Source organism: Trifolium pratense, linkage group LG3, assembly GCF_020283565.1.
Source record: "Trifolium pratense cultivar HEN17-A07 linkage group LG3, ARS_RC_1.1, whole genome shotgun sequence".
Classification (NCBI taxonomy): Eukaryota; Viridiplantae; Streptophyta; class Magnoliopsida; order Fabales; family Fabaceae; genus Trifolium; species Trifolium pratense.
The window spans coordinates 29,628,748-29,651,429 of NC_060061.1; the positions used below are offsets into that span (position 1 = coordinate 29,628,748).

The 22,682-nt window shown below is 34.9% G+C and overlaps 1 protein-coding gene, 2 long non-coding RNA genes and 1 pseudogene across 6 annotated transcripts; all 4 read left to right on the top strand.

The window, feature by feature from the left end:
* Window positions 1-1,580: 1,580 nt before the first annotated feature.
* Window positions 1,581-8,775, top strand: LOC123915918. Of its 4 annotated transcripts, none has more exons than XM_045967197.1 (13): window positions 1,581-1,983; window positions 2,874-3,012; window positions 3,424-3,557; window positions 3,678-3,879; window positions 4,558-4,796; window positions 4,907-5,018; window positions 5,095-5,236; window positions 5,376-5,518; window positions 5,962-6,131; window positions 6,294-6,593; window positions 6,679-6,734; window positions 6,821-7,035; window positions 7,295-8,775. In XM_045967197.1, exons 1-13 carry the CDS (start codon window positions 1,774-1,776, stop codon window positions 8,476-8,478), a joined length of 3,246 nt encoding a protein of 1,081 aa, XP_045823153.1. In that variant the 5' UTR covers window positions 1,581-1,773; the 3' UTR covers window positions 8,479-8,775. The 4 variants fall into 4 exon arrangements, with proteins under 4 accessions (XP_045823153.1, XP_045823152.1, XP_045823155.1 ...); XM_045967196.1 differs by having other exon boundaries at window positions 1,592-1,983; window positions 5,373-5,518; XM_045967199.1 differs by lacking the exon at window positions 2,874-3,012 and having other exon boundaries at window positions 1,846-1,983; window positions 5,373-5,518.
* Window positions 8,776-12,555: 3,780 nt separating this feature from the next.
* On the top strand, window positions 12,556-15,152 carry LOC123918302. The gene is made up of 3 exons (XR_006812749.1): window positions 12,556-13,108; window positions 13,956-14,518; window positions 14,963-15,152. It is a non-coding gene; the product is annotated as an uncharacterized LOC123918302 (long non-coding RNA).
* A 645-nt stretch (window positions 15,153-15,797) lies between these two features.
* Window positions 15,798-18,656, top strand: LOC123918299 (annotated as a pseudogene).
* Window positions 18,657-18,667: 11 nt separating this feature from the next.
* Window positions 18,668-20,240, top strand: LOC123918300. The gene is made up of 3 exons (XR_006812747.1): window positions 18,668-18,812; window positions 19,380-19,473; window positions 19,575-20,240. It is a non-coding gene; the product is annotated as an uncharacterized LOC123918300 (long non-coding RNA).
* Window positions 20,241-22,682: the final 2,442 nt, after the last annotated feature.

The window sequence follows — 22,682 nt, forward strand, 5'->3', positions numbered from 1 at the left end:
TTTGACTTGCTACTTATACTACTTTCCATGGTCATGAACCAAGCCCAAATGGCTTAGGCCCATTGCCTCTCACGCCCATTAAGCCCAAAACAAAGGTTCTCGCGCCTAATAACTTACGTTCGGCTAAATAATTATTCGTCGCTCACTAAAATAATAAAAGCCAATTAATAAATAAAATACATTTAATAAAATATACGAATACGAAAAATGGGTCGTTACATAAGCTAACCCTAAACCAAATTTTTTTCCCCTCATTTTCTCTTTCTTTTTATTGCAGCTTTATATTAAAAATATACAGATTTGTCATCGAACCTGCATCTCTTACTTACAATAAAACCTTTCAATCGCTAAAACATGTGCTTCAATTATGAAAGAATTTAGGAATCCTAATATGTTAACCCTGTTTTCAATAAATTTGAACGGCGGAATTAATCACAATTTTTATTTATTTATGGATGTCTACTTAAGTTTATGTTCTTGATTACGTCTTTAATTTATTTTTTTTAACCTTTAATTATCATCAATTTTTTAACCTTTAGTTATCAGCAATTTTTTTTAATAAGTAAACAAAACGATGGGGTTCAAAAATTATTTAAAAAATATATAAAATATAAAATAAGCACATAAACAAATATAGAATAATTAGTCTATGAAATTCCATATACTACTCTTATTGAAAATGCTCTTAGAATTTTTGTATTTTATTTTTTATTGTTACATATTACACCTAATTAAATCCGTGCACCGGTGAAAGGTCTAGCGAGAGATAACGTTTCTAAGGTTGAGCTCAATAGACATTTTATATCACCCTCTCTCAAAATCGTATTGTCACTATGTGATTGACAAAGAATAAAAGATCTCTTGCTTCTTTTATCATTTAGTGGGACCATCACTCAATTGTTCCCACATTCTCCTTTTTATCTATTCAAGTTCATAAATTACAATGGTTTTTAAGTTACATTTGTTGTTCTTTCCTTCAACTTCAATTATTTATTTTGTCGTGAGCAAGAGTTTAACATTCAATAAAAAAGTAGATATTAAATCCCAAAAAAATAATAAAAGTAGATATTAAATTCTATATAAATAGGGTAACTTATAAGTCTTAATATTAACACTTGTTAGTTAGCATTTCTCTCTCCAGTTTTATATATAAGAGAAAATTCACTTTTTTAAATTCATTAAAAATTTAATGTATCAACCAATCGTTAGTTGGTTCAGTGGTGATTGACGCTGAACTTGGTAGGGAGGACCACGATTCGATCCCCGCAACTGCGATCGGAAGGGGACTAGAACAATTTGATGTCAGAACTATCCCCCGAACCAAATTAAACTTGTAGTATAAAAAAAATGTATCCGGACCATATTATTGATCAAATACATTAGATTTTGAATGAATCTAAAAAATGAACTTTTTCTTAGGACCTGGGGGAGTATTTACCATAAAGATTTTATACGTATAACTTCACGCATTGGATACATTCGTCTGCATTTTATTGTAATATCAAAATTTACAGTCTAACTGCAGCTGCGATTGCGACTGCAATTTAGAAGCATGCTATGCACTCAAAGTTCAGTGACTTATCCATAATGTAATGACTATATTATAACCACAAAACTTTGAAATAGTGAACATACTGAAACCCCATCATTTAAGGCACACTATCTTAACACAATTAATTCATCAAATCTCTGTCTCTATTATGAGCTCTCTTTCATGCAAAAATCCAACTACACCACAATAACAACACTTTGTTCGCAACCATTGGAAGACATATGGGTGTGCTTAGAGTATTACGTTTGTGTATACACTGTTGGGTTTTGTCAACACTTTGTTCCATTACCAAATGTGGTGGTTCGGATGTAACTGTGAAATTCTTGAAAGCACCTCATGCATTGTCTCACTTGAACTCAGCAACATTTGCTTTTGAAGTTCTTAATTCCGGTAGTAACCATTCTTGCTCAAATTGCAGCCTCAGTTGTAAGGTTTGTATGTCACTAGTTGTGTGCTTATTATGAGCATGGCTAGTTTTTAACTTTCATATCCAGTTTTTAAGGGCATGTTTCAATAAACAACTTCTTATGTGCTTATAACATAAACAACATAAGGGCATGTTTGCATAATAAAAACCAATTATTTTCATATAAGCTTCAACTCATTTTCATAAGCTGTTTTGGCGAGCTTATAAAAATAAGCTGAAAACAGCTTATGGTCATGTCATATGTTGTTTCTACAGACTTTCCCAAACAGTTTCACAAGAGCTTATGTCAATAGATAAGCTTAAATAAGTCAATCCAAATATACCCTTATTTGTTGTTCTTAAAATTGAGAGTCGGGTCTAACTCAACCCTACAAAATCAACTTATAAGGTGATGATTGCCCTCACATGGTGGGTGGCCCAATCAGAAACCTGATAGTAGGTGGCCTAGTGGATCATGGAGAAGGCTCTGATACAATCTTAGAATTGGGAGTTAAGTCTAACTCAACCTTACAAAACCAACTTATGTCAATAGATAAGCTTAATCCAAATATACCCTTATTTTGTTGTTCTTAGAATTGAGAGTTAATCCTACAAAACCGACTTGTAAGGTGATGATTGCCCTCACTTGGTGGGTGGCCTGGTCAGAAACTTGATAGCATGATCGTGGAGGAGACTCTGATAGCATCTTAGAATTGGGAGTTGAGTCTAACTCGACCCTACAAAACCGGCTTGTAAAGTGATGATTGCCTCACTTAGAAACATATATTCAGGCCATTGCAACCAATGTGGAACTCTCAACAGTTGCAATTGTAGCACATGAATTTGGCTATTTACTAGTGAACTTAAAAGTTAATTTTGATTACTGGGAACATTCTAAACATACCGTATTTGCAGCTTGATGATGGGATCAGATCAGTATGTACTAATGGGAGAGTTACCTACTCAAGCTTGCGCGATGGGAACCATAGTTTTGAAGTCTGCAACAATGGACATCAAGGACTTTTTGGCTGTGCTATCTATAACTGGACTGTTGGTTAAGAAACCATACTTCATTCCTCTTTTAAATACTTATATACCATTGATAAATCATGTTATCTATCTTTGGAAGGAAAGAGTTAAGACTAGCGAGAGTTTTGGATAAACAACTTAATTAAATATTAATCCAATAGGCGTTTATCATATGAGAACTTACGCTATAAGTGGTCAGATTTGATTAGTTATTTATCTGAACATGTACGTTAAAAAAGCTATTTGCATTGTCAAAACATTTATTTTCATGGTAAAAATAGAATTTGGTGGATAGAAATCGAAAAAGGGATGGAGCAAGTTTAAGTTGTTTCCATAAGCTATCTAGGAGAGCTTGATAAAACTAAGCTAAAAAGAGTCTATAATTATTTTTTTCTTTTGTTATACACCTTTCTGATAACAGTATTTCTTTTTCCAGACACAATTCCACCAACAGCATATGTTACAGCCTCAACAACTTTCACAAGTTCTTTAAATGTATCAGTAAATATATCTTTCAGTGAACCTTGTATAGGTGAAGGTTTTGGATGCAAGTCTGTGAATGCATGCAATGTAAGTAAGTAGGTAGCATCATCTTCAATTGCTTAGCTTAGATTTCTCAAAACAAGATGAAGTGAGTATCGTGTTACCGACAGTTTTTAACCTATTAATTCTTGTTATATTTCTTTCCAGCTTCTTGTGTATGGTGCTGGCCAGGTTATACCGTCTTCCTTTAAAACTCTGAAGCCAAACCTCGTGTATTCTCTTCTTGTTAGTTTATCCTCTACTGTTCAATATGGCCGTGCAATCCTTGTGATGGATAAGAATTTCTGCACTGACATAGCTGGTAACAGCTTCACAAGAATGCCAAATTCAAGTGTTTATGTTCATATTGGTGAGTGTAATCTTTTATTATGTCATAGTAATAGTAGATTAGTACTAGATAGATTAATTCATGAGGATTTGATATATTATTTGTGTAATCACTGTATGTATGGATATAGATGTGTCCATGTGAATATTAGCTCAAAATAGAACTTCATCTGATTGACATATTAGCTTGCGCATTAGTCTATTTGAAGATAGGCCAGATAACTTATTTAAAAACGTTAGTTAGTATGGAATAGGTATTTTTTGACACAGTATGGAATAGGTATTTAAGTAAACTAACATGTCATACCAAACTTGCAAAAACGTCGCAATCAAGCCTAAAAATAAGCTTATGGCAAGTAGCGGATCATGTTTAAGCTTTGAATATTTTGAACTCGGCCTTTCTCTGTCCTCAACACACATATATTTTCAATCCAATAATATTAAAGTGTAATTATCCTACATATATCTTATTATATCCAATAAAAAGAAGACAAATACATATAAAATATATATATATATATATATATATATATATATATATATATATATATATATATATTATATATATATATATATTAAACAGAATTTTATAATGTATTAGCCTTAAATAATGTGGTTACTTTACTATAAGAACAAATCTCTATATCAGTTTTTGATGTTAAAAAACTTGGTTTGCTTCTATGGTGAGCATGATCCACAGACAGAAGAAGGGTTTATGTCAACATCAGGACTCATGTACCTGAAAAACTACTTCAGCTTAAAAGTGAAACTAGAACAGTGCAGGCAACGAATGATCATAACAAGCTGAAGGTGTATCTGTACTTCTCATCTCCCATTCTAAACTCATCAAAAGAAGTTATGAATTCTCTCAATATTAGTCACGGTTCACTCATTCCAACTAGTGCAGAAAATCTCGGAAATCGTAGATTTGGATTCATGGTTAGTTAATTCATGCACGTGGCATGTTTTGTTTATGTTCTTTTATTTATGCTTTTTCCAAGTGTACCACTTCTCCTTACACATATTTTTTTGGTTAATTATTATGGCAGATTGCTAATATCTCCTCTACCGCTATAATCTCAATTGACTTCAACTCAAAGTTAATAATAACCAGACAAGGGACTCGAGTTTCTCCAACTGCACCGGTTAATTTTCTCTATGGTAGTACATGTTAATGATGTTATCCATAAAGTAGACATTATTTGTATTTATATGCTAATATTTTCATTGAATTCAGATTCTAAGAGACCTATGGTGATGTTAAGTACACATAGAATGAGGACAAAAGATCACAATATCCAAATATTGATTGAATTTGTGAAACCTGTTTTTGGCTTCAATACCTCTTGCATATCAATTTCAGGAGGTTTATTAAAAAGGCAAGTATAAAAAAATACATTATATCTATAAGAAAAATAAAAGGTAGCTTAGTAACATCGATTCATTTAAGAATGAGAAAGCCGAATGCAAGTTGTTAATTGATCCTTTCTCTTTCAACTTTTTATTTCTGTCCAGCAGCTTTCACAAACTAAAATGGAGCACATACATTGTTGAGCTACAAGCAGATGATGATTTAGTATTTGTCAGTATTCCGGAGAATGTAACTCATGATATTGCTGGCAACAAAAATTTAGCTTCCAATGTTCTACAAGTGAGGCACTGTAAGATTCTTTTATATTTTGTCTTTTTAGTGATTCTGTTATTATCATCACTATATTGCAAATTTGAAATACTATTATATTTTTTTTTTTAATTTCATTTTTTAGATGCAAATTTTTAAAAAGTTATATTGATGTGTTATATATATATATATATATATATATATATATATATATAGGGGATGAATCAAATTACACCGGTGTAACATTTGAGTAATGTTACACCGCTCAATAACGCTTTAACGAATACAAATTTTGCAAAATCCACCGTTGGATTGAAAGTTTATATCATATAGATCATCTATGTTAAATTTTACAAAAATTTAAAATCGTTTGATATGCTTTTGAGACCAATCAAGATTAACGGTTTATGTGTTTTTATTGAATACCGTTAATATTGATCTATCTCAATACCGTATATATATATGATTTCATGAATCATGCAGACTCGGTACCTCTCAGTTCCTGTGTGATTTCGGCATTTGCAACTGCTACTTTTGCGCTGACATCAATTGCTGCGGGGCTGCTTACTATCTCAACTGCGAGCCTTCAATCTGTTGATACATTTGCGAGATCTTCTTCCTTCTTGATCGTTGATCCCGTTAGGAATCTTTTTGTGAGATATCTAACTTGACTATTGTGTATTTGATTTATATTAATTAATTGAAGAATGTTAAACATTTATGCAAATTACAAAAGTTTCTTATGTTCTCGTAGTGATAATAATGGAACGAATACAAACACAACATTGATGATATAATTTTTTTCAATCATGCAGAGAACTCTGTGCCATATTCAAGTATTTGCACTAGCTAGATGGTTATCAGCTAAGTTGCCAGTTGAATTTTATGAATTTTCAAGGCATTTGCAATGGACCATACCTTATTTTTCTGTGCCGTGGGAATCTGGACCTATGAGCTTGTTCATGGTAGGCACTAGTCCTTTTGGTAGCTCTAATTCCTTTACCAAAACTTCAGCAACAATCCCAAATATGCTGTTATTAGGCCAGAATTTGAATTATGGTGCTTCAGTGTATGGATCACCACTTACTTCTTCAGAGTACCGGCGATATTTTGAGGTCAGAAGTTAACTTATCAATCTTGCAGAGAAAGTTAATTTCTTATGAACATTCAAATTCCTTAATAAACAATGCATACCTGCAGAGCGAAAATATGAAACCAGAAGCTGAATATATTTTGGATTCACAACATTCCAGTGGGTAAGTTATATATATTTTGGATTCAATACATTATAATTTTGTTTGTTTATTCGTTTTATCAATCAGATTATTCATTTTTAATGTAGATGGACAGATTTTTATAGAACCATGTTTTGGCTAGCTGTGATCTATGGCGGTTTGTTGGTTCTGCATGCTTTTCTACTTATTACTCTCAAATTTAGGAAGAGAAGTTCTGAAAAGCCTGGAATATATGGAGCACTCGTATTCCCAAGATTTGAAATATTCCTTTTATTTATTGCACTGCCTGGTATTTGCAAGGCCTCTTCTGGCCTTATTAAAGGTAATTTAATTCGATATTATTATTTGATATGAAGCACCGACACAAACATAGACACCATACACGAGATTGACACATAAACACCGGTAATAATTTGCGAAAATAGAAGTTATTGGATGTAATCACCGAATATGCCTTCAATCTCTAGTGTCGGTGCTACGTTCATTATTTGACACATTGCCATATGCAATCTGTACAAATTGTTTAAAACCATTAGTATAGTGAATTGCTAAATTTTTCCCATTTGTTTGCATGGCTTTAGGAGGAACACCTTCAGCAATGGCAGTTGGAATCATACTGTTGATTTTTGTATCCATTGTGCTTCTAGCTTTGTTCATGTTCTTATCAGTTGGAATCACATTTGGAAAACTTCTTCAATACAAGGAAGTTCATCATGAAGGTGAGACATTTCATTGGTATCAAGAGCTTATAAGAGTAACTCTTGGACCAGGTAAAAGAGGCCAATGGACATGGAAAGGAAGACCTAAATCTGTTTACCTAACTATATTTGGCCCTCTTTTTGAAGATTTAAGAGGTCCTCCAAAGTACATGCTTTCACAAATATCAGGCGGAAGTCTTCCGAGTCAAAGTGACCACATTATTGCCTCAGATGATGAAAATGAAGATGCAGAAGCACCTTTCATCCAAAAGCTCTTTGGAATTCTCAGAATATACTATGTGTTTCTTGAATCCATTAGGCGCGTTTCACTCGGAATTTTAGCAGGCATCTTCATTCAGACACGATCCACATCACTTAAGAGTCCGTTGATTATGCTATCTATAACCTCTTTTCAGCTATTCTTCATTGTGCTAAAGAAGCCTTTTATTAAGAAAAAGGTCCAACTAGTTGAGATCATCTCACTCACATGTGAAGTTACTTTTTTCGCTACTTGTTTCGTGCTCTTGAAGAAAGACTTTTCTGTGAGAACTGAGACAAAATTTGGGATTTTCATGCTTGTGCTGTTTTTAGTAGGGTATTGTTCACAAATTACTAACGAATGGTATGCTTTATGTGCACAAACAAAGCTACTAGACCCTGAGGAGAAATCATTGTTAACAGGTTTGAAAATTGCTTCAATTGGGCTTCTTTTGTATTTCATCCCTAAAAAATGGATCAAAAACTTGGAAAAGAAGTTACCTCAAAATGGCCATGCGAACAACGAAACTCGAGACATTGGTTTGGCGGTTGAAAGAAGCATGCACTCAGGTAGTAGGAGCTCAGGCACGCCTGATATACCATGGTTGAAAAGAATAAGGGAACTCGCAAAACGTAGCTTTAGTAAGGATAGAAGTGGAGTTCAAATTACTGATCCTTCTACTAGTAGTACTACTAGATGGAGTGGTTTTTGGGGAAACAAGAGAAGTGGTAGTTCTTCTTCTGATTATAAGTCAAAACCAAAAGCTTTGTATGAAGATATGGAAGCCATTTTTGCTTCCAAGTCATAATACAAAAAATATACTTTAGACTTTGTGGATTTGCCATATATATATATATATATATATATATATATATATATATATATATATATATATATATATATATATATATATACCTACCAGCAAGCTTGTTTCCACGGTTTAATGTACAAAAAGGTTTAGCGCACAACTTGTTGTCAGTCTACCTTTTGTTTACGTGTAATTATCTTTTATATTTTGATTTGTTTGTGCATTTGCACAAAATACTTATACACATAGGTTGCTGGATTGGATCTAATAAAGTATTGAGTTGGGTTATTAATACAACCGATGCATCACCTTTAGAGCTAGTTAAACTTATATGTTGTTTGGTAAGTAAATTATTATACTCAATTTTTAAATAATAAATCATAGACACACATATAATAAATGAAAATCAAAATAACTAGTTAAAATTCCAGATGTTAATAGATTTTTTTTTGGTTATAAGGCTAATAAAAAACAAAAAGGGAAAAAAGAAAACTATTCTCTAAGGAAGAAGATGTTAATAGATTAAATCAAAGTGACTTGTATTCTCTTTGGGCTTAGTCCCCTCTTCTTTAGCAAATCCAGAACTGCACACACACAAAAGATACATTTTTAGGACCGGGATTGAGTGACTTTTGCACGCGAAAGTCACGTAACTTTCTCTCGTTATGCTCCATTCGATTCATCCTACATTTCAAAATGCTCCACGTTGCCAACCCAAAAATAATACTAAAACAGAGGAACAAAATAATACTACACATTTCGATAAAAAAAAAAAAAAAAAAAATTGTTTATTGCATATGACCCAAGCCCATTTATCACCACAACCCAAAATATAAATATCATGTCTACTATGCATTGCATATATGTCAGGGAAAATGTTATTTAGACACAATGTTTTAACAAAAATACAACAAAACTATACTTTTTACTTTTTTTAATATTTGTTGCACACCTTGATATTCGTGATGTGAGTGGAGAAAGTACGATGTCGTATTTTTGTCCAACTATTTTGTGTTTACATAACACATCTCCAGGAAATAAATTGGTACAGCCGTCTCCATACTATTTTTCCATACTATTTTTCAATTTCTATGCATCTCAAACTCAAACTCTACCTACCAGGAAAATCTAACTATCTCTTTTTAATTGCAATTTGAGAATAAATATTGTTTCCCATAGGCTCTCTCTGCATAACACATAGGATCTGCATCTCCTTTTGGCTTGAGTTCCACTAGATTTTCTAGTTTCTCTTTCTATGCTTTTGTCGATAAAGTTTTTTTTTTATAAAAAAAAAAAAAGAAAAAAAAAAAAAAGGAAACTGAGGAAAAAAAAATTCTTCAAAAAGTTGGACCGGCCGGTTAGATAAAACCGGGACCGGTTTTCAGTTCACACCGGTTTTTACGATTTTTTCACCGGTTTCACAAACTAGCGGTTCAAGAGGTTGGCCGGACCGGCTCTGGGTGCGGTTCACGGTTGAAGTTCATACACTAACATAAAACACACAAATCCAAGAATTATTAGTCCAACTAGTAATTGGAACAAGATTTTATATTGAAATTTATCAAACAAGTTTTGAGTGCCGTGGTTGCATAGTTGTGACTAGTGGGTGTGCAAAAATTTATGATCCGACCGCAACCCGCTTAATCCGAATAAATCGTAAGTCTTTCGGTCGGGTTAAAACTGTTGGGGTTGAATGCAATGTGTAACACCCTAACTCATACTACCCTTAAAAACGTAATTTTAAAAACTTTTCAACAAGTGTAAAGGCAGAGTGCCACGCGGTAATTAAAACACAAGCATACACACAGAGCATCATGAAATTTAACATGAAAAGCAACAGCGGATTCCAATCAAACCAAGCAAGCATATATATACATATATATATATACATAAGCCATATTCATCCCTAAGGATGTCACTTATACAAGAACTAGCATAACAAAAAGGTAACACCGATATACGATGAAATCCAAGCGTAATCCCCGACTCGATGTTACATTACCAGAGCATTCACTATTTACAAACTCTAGTCAAAAGCTAGTACTAAGAGGAGTAATCTATGCTAAGTCTCCTCACCAAAAGGTACTTCAACACCACGCTAGAACAGCAGTCTAAACGTCGGCACAATCCTCAGCCTGAATATCTGAACCCCCAAAGGTCCAGCAAATAACACAAAGCAGAGAGTTAGAAAACATAATCGCATATCATACGAGCATAAGAAAGACCTTACACTTTCGAACTACATCATACATATTCTAACTCACGCCAAAACATCGCACTAAACGATTATCAATTAATAAAGTTCAACACAATTCAACCAAATAATGTCACGTACCATTTATCAAATATATGCGCATTTACCCTAAGGTATCTAATGCCAATTAATTCACTGTCATGCCATCCCTAGACATAACTAAATGCATGTGGTACCAAGATGTCTCACCAACGGTGGACCAAGAACAGTTTTATATCATGCTGGATATGTCGGAACTTACCGAACCATCTTATCTCCCTTGGATAAGCCAAAACAGTTTTATATCCTGTTGGATAGCAGCTCTGGACTCATGGATTCATCTAATCCGATCCTCGGCTTCATTATGGACACATAATCCATTTTCGTTATTGGAACCCAAGTTTCCAATGTTCACATACAATCATGAATGCATGTATGCATACACATATCAACCATATGATATTCTCTAGCTCGAAGCTACTCTTTTATGAATGCGGGAACACAAACCCTAACACATTCACTTAACATTGCAATTAATGCCAAAACATAACATTGCTCACTTTAAGCTACACTTATTGCATACACGTTTATCAATCATATAATGATTAACAATAAGCATTAACAGTATCAACATGTATCAACAATCATGTAAGGATGCTCTTAAACCATGTTACAAGTGCCTAATCACACTTACAACCATCAACAAGAATTGCTGTCACAGAGGCCTTCGCTAAGCGAAGCCTTAGCGAGACATGGCGAACCACACCAGGAAGTAACCTGCTCATGGCGAGCATTGGCGAGCTTCAACGAACCATTCGCTGAGCGAAGGCTTAGCGAGCCTACGCGAACCTCACCCGGAAGTCACCTGCTCATGGCGAGCATTGGCGAGCTTCAGCGAACCTGTTCGCTACAGCGAACTCCTGGTCGCTTAGCGAACCACACCAGAACAGAATATCTGTTCTTGAGTTATCTAAGGCGGTTTAACCTCAAATCAACTCAAAAATTCATTCAAACATGTTATAAATTCATATAAACAGCCATTCCAAACATATATGGTATCAAGGAACATTAATCATCCCTTCCAAACATCCAAATACCTCTAACAATCAAAATCATGCCAATTACTTGAGTTTTAAGCAACTTTCATAAACTTTTTCAACATGATCCAAATACATGCATATTTTTCATGAAATCAAACTAGTGATTAACACATACAAAGTGATGATGAAGAACATCATACTCACATACAAAAGCTTAATCAAAATCTAAAAGAAATTGAGTGGGAGAGTTCGGGAACAGAGACATAGACAATCTCCCCTCTCCTTACCACTCAAGAATCATGAATTCTAATCTCTTACCTTAAGCAAAGATGATGATCCAAGCCTTCTCTTGCTCAAGCTTTCTCTTAGCCAAAACCCTAGCTCTTGCTCTATCTTGCTTCTACTCACTCAAACTCAAAGAAATGAATTTATGATACTATTCATATGTTTGACTTGCTACTTATACTACTTCTCATGGTCATGAACCAAGCCCAATTGGCTTAGGCCCATTACCTCTCACGCCCATAAGCCCAAAACAAAGGTTCTCGCGTCTAATAACTTACGTTCGGCTAAATAATTATTCGTCGCTCACTAAAATAATAAAAGCCAATTAATAAATAAAATAACATTTAATAAAATATACGAATACGAAAAATGGGTCGTTACACAATGTAAGTCTCACATTGCTAATGAAGGGAAAAAAAAGTCAACGAAATTATATTGAAGAAGTCTCACATCGCTTAGAATGGTGAAGCAATTGGGGAATCAAGCAATAAGTTCTTTCGTTGTGCAGGTATTGCTACACTTCGAAATAGAGATAGCTTTTGTTCTGTTGTACTTACAGCCGCTGCATGGACAGCCTTTGTAAAGGACTATCTTCGAAATGCTAGGACTATTAATGTTCATTATTCTGCTCTGCTCTGTTTTTGTTTTTTTCTTTCAACTTTTCGACTTTTCGTTGTCAATTATGGAGTTTATGGGAAGGAGTTCTAGACCAAGGTTTACCGGAAAAAATTGTGTTTGTGAGTTACTTGAATGTAGGAATATAACACATGAAGTGTGTTCTGTTTCAGGTCTGATGCAGGCAGAACCTACGATTGCTTCGGGTCTAATACGGGTTGGTGCTTTGCATGCTACCGCGGCTGAGCCTGGTGCGGTACAGACATATTCGGCTGCTGTTAATTCGAAAAGTCCGACTCTGGGGCAATTCAAATGTATATTGATGCATAATTTTGCTTCGTATTTAAATAGAGTTGGGATTGGAATAATGAATCTATGACGAACTTGGTCAATACGTGCTTTCAAAGACAGAATGGATTGCCTTTCTTTATGGAGTGGTTGTTGGTAAAAAAATTTGGTAAGTATATGTCCCTCAATGTCCCTAAATTAAGTTTAAGTCCCTCAGTGTCCCTAAAATTGATGGTTTGAATGCAATTTCAATGTGAATGCTTATTCATAACTTCAAATGTAAGTGGACAAGACCCTAAATTGAATATATGTCGCTTGATGTCCCAGAATTGAATGTATTCCTCGAAGTCCCTAAATTGAATATATATGTCCCTAAATTGAGTTTATCTCCCTCGATGTCCCTAAAATTGCTGATTTGAATGCAATTTCAATGTGAATGCTTATTCATAACTTAAAATGTAAGTGGAGAAGGCTCTAAATTGAATAAATGTCCCTCGATGTCCTGAAATTGAATATACTCCTTGAAGTCCCTAAATTGAATATATTCCTCGAAGTCCCTAAATTGAATACATGTCCCTCGATGTCCCTAAATTGAGTTGATGTCCCTCGATGTCCCTAACATTGATGGTTTGAATGCAATTTCAATGTGAATGCTTATTCATCACTTCAAATGTAAGTGGAGAAGACCCTAAATTGAATATATGTCCCTGGATGTCCCAAAATTGAATATATTCCTCGAAGTCCCTAAATCGAATACATGTCCCTCGATGATCCTAAATTGAATATATGTCCCTCGAAGTCTCTAAATTGAAGGATGGTTTATTGATTTTCCAAAAGTCTGCTAAATCAGCGAATCTTGATTATTTAGTTGCGTTGATTGGACCCTAAGAACTTCTTTAGTTTCTAAATGAATTCTAATACACTTCTTTGCATGTTATTTTTGGTATTGGATGACTGTGATAAGATACGTTATTTTACCAAAAATATGGATTCCAATAAGTTCTTTTGTTGTGCAGGTATTGCTACACTTCGAATTAGAGATAGCTTTTGTTCTGATGTACTTACAGCCGCTGCATGGACAGCCTTTGTAAAGGACTATCTTTGAAATGTTAGGACTATTAATGTTCATTATTCTGCTCTGCTCTGCTCTGTTTTTGTTTTTTTTCTTTCAACTTTTTGACTTTTCGTTGTCAATTATGGAGTTTATGGGAAGGAGTGCTAGACCAAGGTTTACCGTAAAAAATTGTGTTTATCAGGTCTGTAGGAATATAACACATGGAGTATGTTATGTTTCAGGTCTGATGCAGGCAGAACCTACGATTGCTTCGGGTCTAATACGAGTTGGTACTTTGCATGGCTACTACGGCTGAGCCTGGTGCGGTACAGACATCTTCGGCTGCTGTTAATTGGAAAAGTCCAACTCCGGGGCGATTCAAATGTAATATTGATGCGTCATTTGAGTCGTATTTAAATGGAGTTGGGATTAGAATATGCATCCGTGACAAACTTGGTCAATATGTGCTTTCAAGGACAGAATGGATTGCCCTTCTTTGTGTAGTGGTTGTTGGTAAACGTTTTGGTAATTATATGTCCCTAAATTGAGTTTATGTCCCTCGATATCCCTAAAATTGATGGTATAAATACAATTTCAATGTGAATGCTTATTCATAACTTCAAATGTAAGTGGAGAAGACCGTAAATTGAATATATGTCCTTCGATGTCCCGAAATTGAGTATTTTCCTCGAAGTCCCTAAATTGAATACATGTCCCTCCATGATCCTAAATTGAATATATGTCCCTCGAAGTCCCTAAATTGAAGAATGGTTTATATGTATTGATTATCCAAAAGTGTGCTAAATCGGTGAATCTTGATTATTTAGATGCGTTGATTGGACCCTAAGAACTTGTTTAGTTGCTAAAAGAATTCTAATGCACCTCTTTGGATGTTGTGTTTGGATGACTTTGATGAGATTCATTATTTTACCAAAAATATGGATTACAATAAGTTCTTTCGTTGTGCAGGTTGTACCACACTTTGAAATAGAAAGCGCTTTAGTTCTGATGTACTTACAGCAACTGCATGCACTGCTGCCATTGTAAACGAATATCTTTGAACTGTTAGGACTATTAATGTTCATAATTTTGCTCTGTTTTGTTGTCTCTTTATTTTTTATTAACAACTTTTTGAATTTTTGTTGTCTATATTATGGTGTTTATGGGAACAACGTATGAGAATAAGTGCTAGACTCAAACTTTACAATCAAAAATTGTGTTTATCAGATACTTGAATGTTGGAATTTAGCGCATAAACTATGTTCTGTTTCAGGTCTGATGCAGGCAGAACCTACGATTGCTTCAGGTCTGATACGGGTTGGTGCTTTGCATGCTACCGTGGCTGAGCCTGGTGCGGTACAGACATATTCGGCTGCTGTTAATTCGAAAAGTCCGACTCGGGCGATTCAAATGTATATTGATGCATAATTTTGCTTCGTATTTAAATAGAGTTGGGATTGGAATAATGCATCTGTGACGAACTTGGTCAATACGTGCTTTCAAAGACAGAATGGATTGCCCTTCTTTGTGGAGTGGTTGTTGGTAAAAAAAATTGGTAAGTATATGTCCCTCAATGTCCCTAAATTAAGTTTAAGTCCCTCGGTGTCCCTAAAATTGATGGTTTGAATGCAATTTCAATGTGAATGCTTATTCATAACTTCAAATGTAAGTGGAGAAGACCCTAAATTGAATATATGTCGCTTGATGTCCCGGAATTGAATGTATTCCTCCAAGTACAAGTCTATTTTCATTAATATATGTCGCTTAATCTATGACTCGTCTTATCATTAATCTAGATACTTAACTGGGAATCTTTTTACTGGACCACTTCCAAATTGGATTGCTAGACCAGACATATGATGATGACTCAAATGAAGTTGGACCCGCAAGCTTTCGGCAAACTGCAACAAATTGGGCACTTAACAATACTGGTCACTTCTGTGATAAAAATAATAGCCTTGTGGACTACTCTACATGGTCTAATAAAACTAATCTTGCCATGGAAAATTCCGAGCTGTATATCGATGCACGCGTTTCTCCTCTTTCTCTAACTTATTACGGATTTTGCCTGGGAAATGGAAACTACACAGTAAATCTCCATTTTGCGGAGATAATGTTCACGGATGATCAAACATATAACAGCCTTGGAAGATGTATATTTGACATCTATATTCAGGTGCGTGGTTTCATCATCTTAACTTTGTCAGTAACATGTTTAGTATACAAATTATGAACCATTTGTGTTTTGATTGAAGTTTTGCAGAATAGGTTGGTGTTGAAGGATTTCAATATTGCAAAAGAAGCCGGTGGAGTTGGTAAGGCAATCATAAAGAAGTTCACTGCTATTGTGACTAGTAATACATTGGAGATTCGCCATGATTGGGATGGGAAAGGGACAACTGGAATCCCGTTTGATTCAGTATATGCTCTTATATCGGCTATATCGGTTGATCCTGGTATGTAATAGTTCTTCATGGTTCTTCTCGTTCCATCATCTTCATCCTCTAATTTAATCTATATGAAAATCACTTGTAATATAATCACGCAGACTTTACACCCCCGGCAGAAAAGGGAAGTAGCATACCTGTGAGGGTTATTGTTGCAGTTGTAGTTGCTGGTGTACTAGTTATATTCATGGTATTTGGTTTTGCTTGGTGGAGAAGATGTTGACAACAGATAGGTCCATTAGAAAGAGGTAAGCACTACAAAGATACTTTAACTATAAAACACTCAAGAATTTTGATGCACAATTTGGATTTTGCAGGAAGAAAAAAAAAATAGAGGTGAAAGGAATGGGAAGGAACTATCAATGTTTGGGAAACCCCTTTAAACACATAACAGGATTTTAAATTGCGGTCATGGATGCCAACGCGATTGTGGCCACTACTACGTTTTTGCCATTCTGGTGTGAATTTACTTTTTATTCACACCAAATATTATAATTTGTTAAATTTTCTAAGATTCACACCTGATTGTGGTCGGGCTTTATTTCCCTCGCGACCAAACTGTGAATTCCGGCCCCCCTTCCCCCGAGAACCAGAGGGTTAATACCCAAAAAAAATCTCTAAATGACTAAATCTATTATATAAGTAAGAAGAATATACAAAATTAATTTGTGAGCACAATATATATAGGGGAGAGATCAAATTACACCGGTGTAACATTTGAGTAATGTTACACCGCTCAATAACGCTTTAACGAATACAAATTTTACAAAATCCACCGTTGGATTGAAAGCTTATATCGTATAGATCATCTATGTTGAATTGTATAAAAATCTAAAATCGTTTGATATGTTTTTGAGAATATGAAAAATAAACTGAAACTCAGAGAATGTTTCAAGCAGAGAATTTGCCTCAAGCCGAATCTAATCGCGTCGCCGCCAGAACAAAATTCACATTGTTTGCCTCTCATATCATGTTACAGAATTGTCCTCAACAGTCCCTATTTTTCTGAATTGCTTTTACTCTAAAGGTTCAAAGGCACCAGGAATCATTCATCCATTGAATCCCCTGCGTTGAACTAGGACTTTCTCGGTCATCTCCCTGAACACATGCTATGTTTTTGGAACACTAACATGACTATATATGGTTAACATAATGGTAAATATTGTCTGGTATTGTGTGTTAGAATTAATCATATTTTGTTTCTTAAATTATACTCGAGAAAATTAGTAATTACCATCACCGAATATCATATTTTGGTGGTCTAAACAAATTTTGTTTTTTCAAGGATGCCATTGTATTTAGATTCATCTGTAACTGCTAAATGTTTTGATGATATCTCTGTTTACTTCATTCAACAGAGCTAAAAGGTTTGGAATTCCAACCTGGGTTATTTACGTTACGACAAATCAAAGTAGCAACTAACAACTTCGATATTGAGTTTAAGATTGGAGAAGGAGGGTTTGATCCTGTTTACAAGGTATTAAGGACAATCTACGCTTTTAATTGAAATTGTTGTTACTTCTTTACAACTTCACTTGTATAAATAGATATAATATAAATTCCTGAAATTGCAGTTAAGCAGCTTTCTTCTAAATCAAAACAAGGGAATCGCAAATTTATAAACGAGATTTGGATGCTTTGCAACACCCTTGTCAAGTTAAGCTATATGGTTGTTGTATGGAAGGAGATCAGTTGTTGCTTGTTCTCTGTTTGGTAAATTTCTTTCCTTTGTAGTCATGTTTTGTAGTTCTTTTAATTATTATATATACCATATGATTATGTTGTGTAATTTTCAATGACATTTGAAAATGAAGCCAAAGAAAAAGAACAATTGAAATTGGCTTGGTCGACAAGGAAGAAAATTTGCATCGGTATTGCTATAGGTTTGGCTTACCTTCATGAAGAGTCGAGGCTAAAGATAGTTCACAGAGATATCAAGGCAACTAATGTGTTACTCGATAAAGATCTCAATCCAAAGATATCTGATTTTGGTTTTGGCAAGCTTAAAGATGACAGATATACTCACATAACCACTAGAGTAGCCGGCAATTAGTGAGTCTTCGTATATTAATTTGTTGAGCAGAATTTATCATTTTCTAAGTGTAATTGTGGTATGAGACCCAAGAATTAAAGAGTGCCTCATCAAATTTAGTTTAGTCTACATATTATGAATTTAAAGGACATTTTCACATAAGTTAATATATGAATTTACGATATTGCAATGGATACATGGCTCCAGAATATGCAATGCATGGTTATTTTAAGGCCAAAGCGGATGTTTATAGTTTTGGGTTGTTGCCTTGGAAATAGTTAGTGGGAAGCACAACACCATGAACCAGCCAAAGGATGAATGTTTCTCTCTTGTTGATTGGGTAACTAACACATCCATAACTTCCTACTTTCTAGTCAATCCAAGTGTTCATCACAATATCAACTTAATTTATGGACATCGTCAATTAATATTCAACTTAATGTTTGGATAAACAAAATAGAAAATGATAAGCTATTTCTGTAACATAAGATAAAATAAAGTCAAACTATTTTGTTATATGTTATTTTCGTAAGGTATCCTGAAAAGTTTATGGAAACAACCTGAAAACCGTTTATATACAATTCGTAAGTTGTTCTATAAACTCTCAGTAACAATCTTACAAGTGCTTATGCCAGACCTGACCCCGAACCAAATTAGGCCGTCAGTAGACCGGATATTGATAGTGAGAATCGAAACAAAACAAAAAAAAAAAACTATTTTTACCCTTGAATTTACACTATTTTTACATAGGTAAACAAATGTGAAATTGAACCATCAGTTGTTTTTGTATGTCGTAAGGGTCTCTTGTGCTTTATATTCTATGTACTCATTTTATTAGATAATCATATTTTGTGAGTTGCTAAACTTCATAATACTGAATTATTTCGATGGTGCTGTTATCTTGTAGATTGTTGAGACTCTTATATCATCATTATAGAGGAGTTGCTCATGGAGTTAGCCAATCAGAAATATTGGATCAGATACTTGTAGCCCTAGTCAAGGTAATGAGAACAAGTTCTAGACTCAAACTTTACCGTCAAAAATTGTGTTTATCAGTTACTTGAATGTTGGAATTTAACGCATAAATTGTGTTCTGATTCAGGTCTGATGCAGGCAGAACCTACGATTGCTTCAGGTCTGAGGCAGGCAGAACCTACGATTGCTTCAGGTCTGATACGGGTTGCTGCTTTGCATGCTACCGCGCCTGAGCCTGGTGTGGTACAGACATATTCGGCTGCTGTTAATTCGAAAAGTACGACTCTGGGGCGATTCAAATGTAATATCGATGCATAATTTGCTTCGTATTTAAATAGAGTTGGGATTGGAATATGCATCTGTGACGAACTTCGTCAATATACTTTCAAAGACAGAATGGATTGCCCTTCTTTGTAGAGTGGTTGTTGGTAAACTTTTTGGTAAGTATATGACCTTCAATGTCCCTAAATTTAGTTTATGTCCCTTGTTGTCCCTAAAATTGATGGTCTAAATACAATTTCAATGTGATTGCTGATTCGTAACTTCAAATGTAAGTGTGGAAGACCCTTCTTTTTCAAAAAAGTGTAGAAGACCCTTGGAGCCTTAGATGCAAAATTGAATATATGTCCCTCGATGTCCGTAAATTGAATATATGTTCCTCGATATCCCTAAATTGAATATATGTTCCTCGATGTCCCTATTTCCATAGAAGGGTCTCAATGGATTCCAGGATATTATAAGGCAATTGAAGCTATTGGAAATCCTTCAACTTTTTATATTTCGGTTTTGGTTATGGGCGTGTTTTTGTTGAGAATAATATGCCTAAATTGTTGGAACAAAATTGATTTGAAAATGTTTGCCCCTAAATCTATAAAGGTTTTGATGATAACAAAGTATTAATAAACAATTGGAAGGACTAAAAATTTATTTTAAGTGCGCAGATATAAGCATCATATAAGCTCTGAGTGAAGTTCAGAGGATGTGAATTCAGAAGTTCACAAGCGCTCAGAAGATGTTGGACTTCAGAGGTTACAACGTTCAGAGGATGAAGACTTCAGTACTTCTTGTCTGTCTACGAGCTTCATCAAACTCTGAAGATCTCTTTGAAAGCTGTGAAGATTCTCTTTACTAGTCAACTCTTCTACCAATGAAGAAAAGGACCTTTCAAGTCTGATCAGCTCAGCTATCTCTGTTTTGTCTGTCCTATCTTGAGAACGTGGGTCTTCAGTTTTGTTAGCTGAATAAGGAAAGTCCACTCTGCAGTAGTCAAAGTAACTGAAACTCTTTCTTAGTTTTGGATACAACCAAACTGCATCAAGACAGACTGCTTGAAGACAAAAGGTTATCAACTCCAACGGCTCCTTTTGCAACGACTCTTTTCTAGTGGTATATATACTAGAAGATTCAGCTACAACATATATACATTGATCAAGATTTGAACGTGCGCTGAACAAACTCTGAACTCTGTGATATACAAGCTCTGAACCTTTCTCAAGTGTTTTTGCACTTTAGCCAAATACTCTGTACTATTTGTATTTGCTCACCTTAGGTTCATCTAAGAGCATTTGTATATTTTTATATACTTTACCATTTCTTGAGAAACTTAAGCTTGTGTGCTTAAGTGTGGAAACTTAAGCTTGTGTGCTTAAGTGTGAAGTCTTAAGCTTGTGTGCTTGAGCATAGTTGTGAAGTCTCTTGCTTGTGTGCTTGAGCAGGTGTAATCTTGTGTGATTATAGTGAACTCCCTTGGAAGTGCAAGGGGACTGGACTACTCTCGTTTTGTGAGAGGAACCAGTATAAATTGCTTGTGTGATCTCTCTCTCTATCTCCTTAACTTGTTATTTATTGTGTTACTTTTCCGCTGCTAACGTAGTTGAGTTAAGAACTTGAAAAAGTTTTAACTTAGCTAAAACACAATTCAACCCCCCCCTTCTTGTGTTTTCACACCTTCAATTGGCATCAGAGCACCTGGTCTGTTACTTTCACTTAACAGTGAGACAGTAAAGATCTTGTGAGAACACTATGTCTGGAGGAGATGATAGTAGTACTAGAACTACTGGTGAAGGTGAGGCCAGTGGAGCTGGTGGTGGTCCTAGAAATGCTTTTGGTTATGACTACTTAAGTAATGAATCACATGAACATAGTGGCAACAGAAAAGCCCCTATATTCAATGGTGATGCTTCATTATTTGAGTGGTGGAAAGAGAGACTGTATAGCAATATTACTGCTATTGATCATGAGTTGTGGGATTTGGTTGAGTTGGGAGTAACTTTTGAAAACTTGAATGAACATGGTAGGTTGTCCATGGAGAATAGAAAGTTACTCACACCAGCTAACCTAAAAATCTACACAAAACATCATAGAGTAAAGGACATTGTTGTTGGTGCTATTAGACATGAGGACTATGTCAGAATAGAGAACAAGTCTACTGCTAAATCTATCTTTGATTCTATGTGTGCTACCTATGATGGAAATGAAAAGGTTCAAGAGGCTAAAGCTAGTCTTTTGATAAGACAATATGAACTTTTCACTATGCAACAAGATGAAAACATTGAGACTATGTTTACAAGGTTTCAAATCCTTGTATCTGGTCTTAAAGCTCTTAAGAGAAGTTATTCTACCTATGACCATGTTCAGAAGATTCTGAGAAGTCTTCCTATTGCTTGGAGACCCAAGGTCACTGCAATAGAGGAAGCTCAAAATCTCAAGACTCTGAGTCTTGAAGCTCTGATAAGCAATCTCAGAAGCCATGAGATGGTTCTGGATGCTGACTCAGAAACTAAGAAGAAGTCTAAGTCAGTGGCTTTACAGTCAACTAAGACTACTTCTAAGGCTCTTAAGACTCAGCTTCTTGATATTGAAGAAGAATCTTCTGCTGATGGTCAAGAGGATGAGATGAATGAGGATGAGTTTGCGTTATTCACCAAGTTTCAGCAATGGAACAGATTTAACAAAAGAAATTTCAGAGGAAACAGCTCCAGAAATTTTGTCAGCAAAAAGGATGATCAGAAGAACTGCTTCAACTGTAAGAAGCCAGGACACTTTATTGCTGATTGTCCAGAAATGTCTGCTAAAGACAAAAGCAAAAGATACAGCTCAAAGAAGCAACAATTCAAGAGTAAATTGAGAAAGAGTCTGATGGCTACTTTTGAAGAGCTATCATCTGAGGAAGAAGTTGAGGAAGAAGAAGAAGCAAATCTAGCCCTGATGGCTTCAACTGACTCAGATGTAGACT